Source organism: Gavialis gangeticus, unplaced genomic scaffold, assembly GCF_001723915.1.
Source record: "Gavialis gangeticus isolate Ggan-Ray unplaced genomic scaffold, GavGan_comp1, whole genome shotgun sequence".
NCBI classification, from domain to species: domain Eukaryota; kingdom Metazoa; phylum Chordata; order Crocodylia; family Gavialidae; genus Gavialis; species Gavialis gangeticus.
In genome coordinates this window covers 1,080,518-1,091,008 of record NW_017728959.1, presented here as the reverse complement: position 1 = coordinate 1,091,008, position 10,491 = coordinate 1,080,518, and the positions used below count along the sequence as shown (strand labels likewise).

General features: G+C 45.4%; 1 protein-coding gene across 8 annotated transcripts in view; it reads right to left on the bottom strand.

The window, feature by feature from the left end:
• Nucleotides 1-10,491, bottom strand: part of TSPOAP1 (TSPO associated protein 1) — a 253,233-nt gene that overhangs the window by 98,778 nt on the left and 143,964 nt on the right. For all 8 annotated transcript variants that reach the window (XM_019507394.1, XM_019507550.1, XM_019507335.1 and 5 more), the window contains exons 12-14: nt 9,149-9,341; nt 7,758-7,993; nt 911-1,020 (exon numbers count right to left, since the gene is read on the bottom strand). In XM_019507394.1, coding sequence (XP_019362939.1) covers nt 911-1,020; nt 7,758-7,993; nt 9,149-9,341 — 539 coding nt within the window. The remainder of the gene's footprint in view (nt 1-910; nt 1,021-7,757; nt 7,994-9,148; nt 9,342-10,491) is intronic.

Genomic DNA, 10,491 nt, shown 5'->3' with positions numbered 1-10,491 from the left:
TTTTTGGGGGGGGGGGGGTCTTCCAATTTTTTATTGAATACATTAAATCATAAAAACATTAGCCCAAGCCAAAAATTTTGTTGCAAAAATTGGAAGTTTCAGGGTTTGAACTAATAATTTTCCAATTTTCAATTTTTCAAATAAAAACTTGAAATTTTTGCAAAATGCAAGGATTTTTACAATTAAAGAAAATGAAAGAGCCGCAATCTTCTTTAAAAGTTTTTCAAAAGGAAATTTTTACTCCATGCTCCTGACTCAGCAAGCCATGCTTCCAATGGTGCTTGTGTGCATCTGGAAGCATTATCTGTGCATTTACTAAGGGCCATAGGAACCCCTAGAACGGATCAGACCCATGATCCAGCTAGCCTAGTATCTCATCTCCAACAGTGGGTGGTGTTAGATGCACAGAGAAAGATCAGAATAGACAATTTTGGAATAACCTGTCCCAAAATTTGAGACTATGCCAAACATCCTACGATCCCTCAGATTCTGCCTAAATCCCCTAGACAATATTAAGGACATTAGAATCAGAAAAATAGAGCTGGAAGGGACACCTAGAGGTCATCTAGTCCAACCCTCTGCCTGAAACAGGATCATCCCTATCCAAACCATCCTATATAAAATTCTTGTTTAACCTGCTAGTAAATCTACACAGCCAACCCTGACACAAGGCATAACACCCTCACCTGCCATGGATAAAGCAGCGGGACAATGATGATCAGTGCCCTGCTCCTGCAAGGGTTAAAATGCACACAAAAGATCCAACGAAGAGAGCCACCCCACCCCCCACACTATAGAGGAAGGCTAAAACCCCCATAACTCCATACCAATCCGACCATGGAGTAAAATTCTTTCCTGATGCCAAATATGGCAATTGGTCTGCCCCTGAGCGTTGTCCATCGTGCGGTACCTGTATCGAGCTAAGAAGACCTGGAGTTTTGCAGGGCCTTGGTTCCCTGGCTCTGGAATTAGAGAGACGCTATCAACATCCAGTTCTTCCATTTCACTTGCAGTGTCCACCTACCAAACAGACAAGAATAAGGATCAGGGGCAGCTGTGACAGATCAAAGAAACAGAACGATCCCAACAGCAGTGCAGCAAGTGAAATCCTATTCTCAGCTGGTGCAAAGCTGCCTGATTGCATCAAATCACTATATTGTATGTGGTAACAGAAAATGGTTTATCCTATCTGTGAAAATTGTTCTATTAAGGCAAGAAGAGTGGGGACAGACATGTGCTTATCTCCAGGACTTCAAAATTTACCAGACACCTAGGCCCAAATTCTCTTCTACCTCTAAGGTGACTAAGACTTACTGGAATTCCCTTATCAGTTATCACTGACTTTGACAATGCCTTGGAAACCGGAACAACTGCTAGGGGAACCCTCCCCTGCCCCTGGTCTTTGTGAGAGTAGTCATTTCAGCTGTTAGGTGACGGATGGGCTTACTACTCTGCTCATTCAGTAGCCAATACATCTTACTTCTTTAGCTGATTAAGGGTCTGTAGCATTTGTTAATCCTTCAAGCAGCTCTGTAGATTTTGATGCCATATTACAATAGAAAGATAGTGCAATTTTTCCCTGTGCAAATTCAGCAGCTAAACAGAATAAGGATTTTGGGTCAGCTCTGATATTTTCACTTTACCAGCGACTTGTCAAGCCACACTGCAAAGCCTAACTTGAAACCAGTTCAGGTTGGTATTTAGAGCAGACTCTGCTTTCTCTGATGCAAATACAATTTTTAAATGTAGATCCACTGTACATACCAGGAAATTCCATGCACTCCTTTAATTACTTCAGCTGCCTCAGTTAATCTTTGACAGAGTTCAGTGGCATCTTTTCCAGAATAGTACGTTCATAGTGTTTATCTTGGAGCAATGTGAGATACCCTGCAAACTTTCTGTTCTGAACTAACTGCATGGATCACACCAGCTGCGATCTCTAGCTCTAGACAGCCTTGTTTTCAAGCTGTTTTCAATGCAGTGTTCCAGGTACCTAAAATTTAGCCTGTCCTTCAGGGTGGGATCTGCCAAGTCCACACTGCCATTTCGGAATCTTTCAGGTGTCCTGGATTTTCTTTCTGATTTCAAATTCAATTGTCTGTACTGTATTCAATGTGCAACTGATTTCTGTGCTGAAAGCTCTGAAAAAAAGCAAGGCTTGTGGGTCTAACTTTGCTGAGAAAGTACAGGTCCTCCTCTGTGTCAAAATTAAATGCCATCTGATGCACAATGTCACTTCCCGTGAAACACACATTAATGCAAGTGTACATTCCCTGGGGTGTTCAGAGGTACAACTAAGACTAGCTAATTGGCAAGGGGAAAAAAGCCCCCTCATCTTAAAATCACGCACAACAAAAACTCACTAAATACACTGTCTATCATTAAACTGCTACCAAAAGCAGCATGTGCTCAGCAATGGAAACCAACTATGAAGTTGACTACGTGCAGCCAACACTGAGCATGACTATAAAACACATGGCCCACATTGGGAAATATGCTGATGGGAATCTACCACAAAAATAAGTTAGTGCAGTCCATCTGAATAAGACACATGGTAGTGCCCATTAAGTGCAGTCCTCCCCACTGATGACTCTTTTTCCAGTTGTTCCACGACACTGCATATAGTTCCACCCAGAATCGCTGCTGGCCCCTCTCTCAACCTGGCACATATGATTAGTATAGCCCCTCCATGAGGTGAAGATGAATCACGTTGTCCTGCGCCTCATCTGCATATACATTTTTGGAGCATCCCAGGACTTAGAACCAGGACCAGGTGTTCTTGTTAAGTCAAACGTGGGGTCTAATTAAGATATGGCTCCTTTGTGGGGGGGGTATCTGAAGTACACACACATACTGAGCAATGAGGTCACCATGGCTTGAAATGCTGTTGACACTGGTGTGGCCCAGCCCAATGATGTATGCATCAAATCACGAGCCTTTGGCTTTGGACCAATATCATGCATAGTTTGTAACATATAACCCACCGAGCCCTGCCAGCGAGGGCCCAGAGGCATACAGAGGGTCAGCTGGGGAGACCCAACTGCCATGGAGCAACCAAGACAATCAACCACCCCCCCTGGCTCTGCACCTGCACCAAGAAGATATGGAACAGGGTGAAGCAGCTCTGCGAAGTGCTGATCAGTGTCAACCAGCTAACCAGAGAAGCGGTGCTGTACAGACACCTCGCCAAACACCAGGGGAACCCAGCGACCCATCTTGACCAGTTTGCGTCCTGCGTCAGGAGCGTCCTGTGGAAAGCCAGAAACCTCCTGTTGTACAGGCACATGGATGTAGAGGTGGTAGGCTGTATGAAAATGGCTTTGAGCAAGCTCCAGTCCTACTACCAGAAAATCAGTAGTGGAGGATGCAGAGGACATGGCCAAAGCCACCTGGGACAGAGACACGTAGCACAGGATCTTCCAATTTCCCCCTAGTGAGGAAGAGGAAGATACAAATGGAACCGAGGACAGCAACAGCGCCAGCAGCAGTGGGTCTTCTAGCAGGAGCTGGAGCAAGTGACATGGACAACAGATGAACTGAGTCTGTGATCCCGCAAGTGGGGTGGGGATGAAAGGAAGGGGTTGCCTGGTCTGGTTGGTGTGTATGTAGCACATGGGGCAGATATTGTACTGGGTCCAGGTGGCCAGCAGACCTTTGTACGGGTGCACGGGCATGGTTTTTGTAACAGGTTATTGTTTTCTTTGTGGAGTGATACTCAGAGTGTAGATATATATAACCTCATATATACAGATATATATTTTTACAAAAACAAAAAAGTAACATATAAGTAGGTGTCAAAGTGCTGTTCAAAAGTGTGTTTATGGAGTACTTGTGCTAAAACGTGCAACAGTTTAAAAAAAAGGTAACATGCATTAATTCTGGATAAACTAGGTGCATGGGTAGTATATGCAAATCACTAAAGCCATGTTTAAGTTCAGGTTTATTGTTTTCAGATTTGCTGTTCACTTCCATGTAGCCAGGGAGAGCAGGGTCTGACAGTAAGAAGAGTAGGAAGGGGCTACCAGGGGAAAAAGTTGAGGGGAGGCAGAAAGCAAAGACCTACCTGGCCCCCTCCCCTAGATTTATTTTCCCTGCTGTAGCAGTGAGAGGGGAACAAATATGTACGTTTTCCATGCATAAGATCTAATTACTGGGGTGGGGGGGTGTCTCATAATCAGGGTCATCATGTTTTTGAGTAAATATGGTATTATCACTTTTCATTCCTATTCTAAGGCTAGTAACTTCTCTCTTAGACTAGGAAAAGGTAAACATCCCACAAACAGGAGAAAGTAAAAGATAGGTTCTTCCCTAGAGACCTGCCCCTTACAGGGATAATTCTCCAAAGCTCTGGGCATCAGTGCAAAGAACTGGGCCTCTCCCTGTCTGGCACTGGCCAGAGAGAAATCCAGCTTGTGTTGTTACGCAAAGATGGCTCAGGAGCCCGCAGTTCCTCATGGGCCTTGATCTTTGGTAGGGTGCTTGGGCTAGGAAATCTATGTGTGGGTGTATGCACCTTAAATCGTCAGGGTGTTCTCCCGTTTCATTTGCTCACTGGCCTTAATCAGCATGGCTGCACTTCTCTGGCTCCTACCTGCTTTAGGACTTCCTGGGAATGTGACTGGTTGGAGTGGGAAAGCCCCTAGGTAACTGAGTAGGCCAGTCTTGCCAATCCTGGTTTCAAAAGTCTGGAACTTTAAGACTCTTCTGTGAAAAAGATGTGATCTCTGATATTTCTGAGGAAAATCAGGTCAGCTCTTCCTGAATCTAAGGGCAGTGAAACAAGACAAGTGTATTTGATACACTGCTCCCACCACAGAACACAAATGCTTGCAAATGTTTTGCTTTGAACAGCAAAAGAACCAAGGCTCAACATCTGCAATTTGGCAAGAAAACCCCCTCACTAAGGAGCAATGCAAAGTTTTCCATGAACTCCTCTAGCATGAAAACTGCCAACTTAGAATCTCTTGTAAACCAGGACAGCTCTCAACCCCTGAAACATGAAGCTCCTTCTCTTCTTTTCTTTGTAATCCACTTTTTAGTGTATAAGATATGTTACACAAAAGTCACAAAATGCCAAAATTAACGTACAATGGATGTCTTTAAGTGCCAACCCCCTTGTGCATATACAACATTATGGCACAGTCTGTAATTATACAATCTGAGAATTTCTCCAACATTACAACTTGTCATACCAATCTACATATATGCCATGTTTTTCTAGTGTGTGCGTGTCAGAGAGTACCTAAATGTAGCTGTTAAGTCTCACAATTTTATCACAAGGTTTACAATATTTAATGTTCTTAAAGTTCTAGCTCCTGGAGTCATAGGATGCCAAGAAAATCCAGCTTTCCTTGAAAAAAGTAACTTTCTACGCTAGAATTAGAGAGCAAAGCTTGACAATATGAAAGCAGGACAACCTAAGGTCTCCAAAAACTGCAGGCAAAAAAAGATTTCTGAGTGCTATTTATACTGCACTGATATAAAAATAGGAAAGACTTCCCTGAGTAAATTACTACAGAAGAACTATAACACAGAAGTAATAAAAACTTTATGGAGCAAAATTAGAGCAAAATTTGTCTACTATATGTCCAAGTCTCAGCCAAATCCTATTGTGTCACCAAGATGTAAAAATAGTATTTAATATCACTTCCACAGAATTTACATCAGATTCCACTCTATAAGACTAGGCTTGGCCAACTGTATATGCGCAAAATGGTTCCACTACAGTTACTAAGCCATCTAACTCTGAATCTGCCTGCTACAGCATATTCACTCTGTGTAAGCCTCCAAAACTTTATTCAGAGAAATGCTGTGATGGAAGAGAACCCATCTACCTTTCACTTCTCTGATTGGGTCTCTTGCCCAGGAAGCAAGAGGTTCAGGTTCCAACTCCCTTTCTGAGGGGGTTTGCACCTACAACTCACACTTGCTCTGCAAGGTACCCAAAGCAGCATGCCATGGGCTAGGCAAGCCTACAAAGACTATCCTCTTGAAGCCGGCTTGGTAGGCAGCCAAGAAGTAAAGATATGTGGAAGCAGACAGAAAGCACATAAAGAGAAGCCAGTCTCTTTAGAAGCTGGGTTAGGCACTCGCCTGGAAAAAAGAGCACAGTATAACCTCATAAATCCAGTTTTCAAAATTCCGGAATTCTCAAAAATCTGACACTTTAAAAAAATAGACTACATCAGGGGTTTTCAACCTTTTTTGACCAGTGTACCCCCAGTGGCCGGTCGCATGGGCAGGGGGAAGGAGTAGTAGCAGCAGCACGGGGTGGTGGATGGCGATAGCAGCCGCTGTGTGCAAGCCTCCCACCCTGCAACCAGCCGGCCAGGCACCACCAGACTATGCACTTTTCTTACATTTCAAAAACCCAGGATTTTCAAATTTCCAGCAGCTGCTAGGTCCCAAAGATGCTGGATTTATGAGGTTATACTGTATTCCTAGATCTCTCCACAGGCACTTCAAAGCTCTTGGTCTATGATGTTCCTGAGAGCAGCTGCTAGGGATATTCCAGAGCAGCTTCACCATCACATTTCCAGACCTGGTATGTGCGAGGGGGAGAAGATGGGTAGGGAATGCTCATAGTCCCAGCAATGGTGGGGATGCAGCATATACAAACCCACTGAACCCAGCAAAGTACATAGAATACATAGTCACTGTTCATTCAAAAGCATGGCCAGAGGAGTTACTACTGTCTTCTGCATAGCAGAGGAACATTTTACACACTTGACCAGAAAATGGAAGACCTGAGTGGGAGGCTCTCCTCAGCCACAGCCCAAGAGAGGTTTGGTTTTTTTTTTTTTTGGTTTATTGCACCGCTCCGGGAAGCACTGTAATACCAGGCCGATGCATGAAGTGGATGGAGCAAGCTCCAGTTCCACCTCCCAACACCAAAAATCTGCTCAATACAGATCTCCTATGGAGGACATATTAGGGACAACCACATGGGGAGCCCGCCTACATGGTCACGGTGCTTCCCAGAGTGCTCCGAATACTAAGCTGCAGCAGATCCCGAAGAGAAGTGCTCTCCACAACCTCCTGCTGAAGCAGCTGAACAGCCTGCACTACAAGAGTTGAGGAGCCAGAGAAGGTGAGAGCAAACAAAAAATAGTCAGGGCTCTGTCCCAGAAACAAAATAAATGCATAAAAAAAAAAAAAAAAAACTCTCCATGGAACTCAGGAAACTTATATGCCATTTCACAGAGCTCTACTCTGACTCTTTTCTTTTCAGAGTGCAATGATCTGCACCAGTGGCGATGCATAGGGGGTGCACAGGGGTGCACACGCACCCCTTGAAAGTGCCAGTGCAGCCCGTGACTGGCTGTGGTCGTCGCTTGGGCAATGGGCAGGGGGGGAGCCAGGAGCACCGGTGCCTCCCCTCGCCTCCCCCTGCAAGCACCAGCCACCTCGGTCGGTGGGACTGGTTGTGGGCAAGATCGGCCATGGGGGGGAGCCCCCCTGCTTGCCCAGTCATTGACTGATCGCCCAGGGGGCACATGGCCCCTCTGACTAAGGCGGCACCAGTCGCCCATAATCTGCACAAAAGCCCACCACAGAATATGGCCAAGTGAAGAAAGTGCAAACTTCTGCAACAACTTTCTGCAAGTTTTCTTCATCGATTTCTCTAGTTCTTGGATACAGGTTTTAACAGGCAGTCATAAGTGTAGCAATGCAGTACTAGTAAATATGATACCACTGTTGTCTTACCCTCCAGTGGCTAATAAATAGGGACACCAAAAGCAACAGCCAACACTGACCTCTGGAGTGGGGCAGGACTTTGGACTGTTCTGCATTGATTCTGATTTTGAAGAGCTTGATTGGGACTCCATTTTCTTGGCCGGCTTCTGTGAGGCAGCAGCGCTTGGGAGTGGAATTTTGGTGACGCTAGGTGCGGGGTCAGAGATCTGAGGTAACGGCTCCAACTCCGCAGTCCCTTCATCATTAGTTGTCTTACTGCACTGAAGAGCAGGAGATGCAGGGGCAACATCAGGATCTGAAACCAGGCATTTCACTGGTTACTCCAAGCAGAAGGAAGAGCAAACAAGAGCAGCTGTGAGCACTCTGCTGTCTTTAGCATAGTCGGGCTATCTTGAGAGGAGCTGTCCAGAGACACAGTTCACAGGACCATAGGAAAGTAGGGCTGAAAGAGGCCTCACAAGGGCCTCTCCAAATTACAAGTTGTGAAGGGGATCTTGGCCCTGATCCTTCTCACACTCCTGTCACTCAGGGGCAGCTCCACTGAAGTCATAGGATGAAACTGGTCTAAGGGAGGGAGAACGAAATCTTCAGTCCTACATGCTATCATAGGACAGATCCTATCTGCATAGGAGTTAGGAAATCTCCTAGGGAGCTCATTATAGCTCTCTGGTCCTGTGGACTTTTCTGCCCCAGTCCTAAGGGTGAAATAACTTATACCCTCACAGTCCCAAGGTAACCACACACCAGTCAAAAACTGGTGAAGTATAGGTGCATGCCATCCCATACCTAATGTGTATGTCAGGGAGGGAAATGGGGGCAGTTGGATCAGGAGCTGGCTATGTTGGCTTTACACCGATAGATCAGGGTCCCCTCTCCCCTTGCTGGGGGAATTCTCAGCTTTCTTGTTACAGTCATATGCTCATTAATTTGTCCCACCTGAAGGAACAAATAAGCTGGCCTAGAGCCTCTATTATACTATGGAGCTCAGCTGAGCAATGCTTTCTCATGCCCTACAGGGAAGCACTCAAGTCAATGCATATTCACCCCTCACTCTCAGGTAACATTGTTAGAACAGCTACAGACAAGTTTTCAAGTAATATGGTAGAGTATTATATAATCACTTTCTACAGGTTCATTTATACTAGTGCTTCATGATGTACCCTCTCATGGTCAAATATGTTAAGTATCTCTTAAAGACTCAGAATCTTCCATAACTTACCAGTTGGTTTTAACAACTGAAATGTTAAATATATGTAGTTCCAAAACACAACAGATCTCAGACAATTGTTCATAGGTTTTTCAAGAAAGGCATCAGAAAGATTTAAAAAACTGCCGGTATTTGTCCCAAATGTTTCTATTTTCTAGGGGGATACAGGGAAATCTACAGCCAGGAAAGCCAACAGACAATGTAGTCACGATCAAAACACCTATCAGCATTTCCAGTAATTACCCTTCTCCCAATGACCACCCTGTGGCTGCGGGGTGGAAGAACAGGGAGCAAGTGGAAGATCACAAGTCACCAACGTGGAGGTGAGAAGGTCAATCTTTCCTGTTTGTAGTCGGAAGTGTTTGAGTTCCTGAGAGAGGAGACTGAACTGTTCTGTTTGGCTGCGGCACTGATCCTCAAGGTCTCTCACCCGGGCCTGACAAGGAAAAGCAAAGGCAGAGTAAGGCACAAGAACAGCCTTAAATTGGCAACAAACCTCCAAATGGCAGTTACCATTGTTGGGTCCTTCCACACAGTGAAGCCCCAGCAGCAACCTGGGGTAAGATTTGCCAAGGGGCCTAACAGAATGAGTTGCCCAGGGATGGTCCATACAAGTCAGCAGCCCCCCGTCAGTCAGCCCTCTGAAAATCCCACCCTCACTAGCAAGCTTGGGAAACATTCAGCTCTAAAACACACTCTGATCCAATACTCGAAATCCACTTTACAGGAAATGACTGCCTGGGGATAGGAAGATGCAAGTCAAACCAAGGCTTTGATATGGGACACTTGGGGGCAGGGTATGGATTTTCACTGTTGTTTCAAACATCAATGTCTGATCTCCAAAAGGGACTGATCTATTAACTCTCCATCCACCCAGTCACACAAAAGGGATCCAGGGAGTCCCTATGTGATCCCAGAACTCCAACAACCTCCTCAGTGTCATCCTCCTGGCTTTTGTCCCTCTGACAAGAGGCTCTAGACAGCCCCAGAGCAGCAAGAACAATGAGGGACAGCATTGCATCAGGCACATGAAAGGTGGGAAGTAACTGTTAGCAGAGGAATCTAGGGGTTCACTTGCAGGGAAGTGAAGGGCTTGTTTACACTAGGAAATGAGTGTGAATGTTCATAACCTCAGCATTTCCCCCCCCCTCCAACTTTCCCCTCCAAAATAGAAATAACACTGCACTCCTCTGGCCTCTGAACCTAGAGTGGTCCCCTTCCCACACACCTGTCTTCTCCCAAGCTGTGGGCGCACACATTCCTAATGGGTCACTGTTTGGCTGATCTCCCCATGCTGAGTTCTCACTAAAATAGGAGAAACCAAGGCTCACAGTTCATCAGTAGTCAAGGTGCTCAGACTCCCCAACCCATTCCAATAAGCAGGGGAGACTGCCAGCCTGGCACTGCAGCATTGTAAACATTGCCAAAAAGATGCCAGCCAGCTTTATTCCGGATCAGGTTTTTCAGTGTTGTTCCTAGCGTCCACTGCTAATCATTAATGGCTCTGACTACCCTTCACTCTTCCATATCCAATGAGAGCAGGTTCTGCTCATTAGCTATGGACCTCTATCCAATCATAAACTATT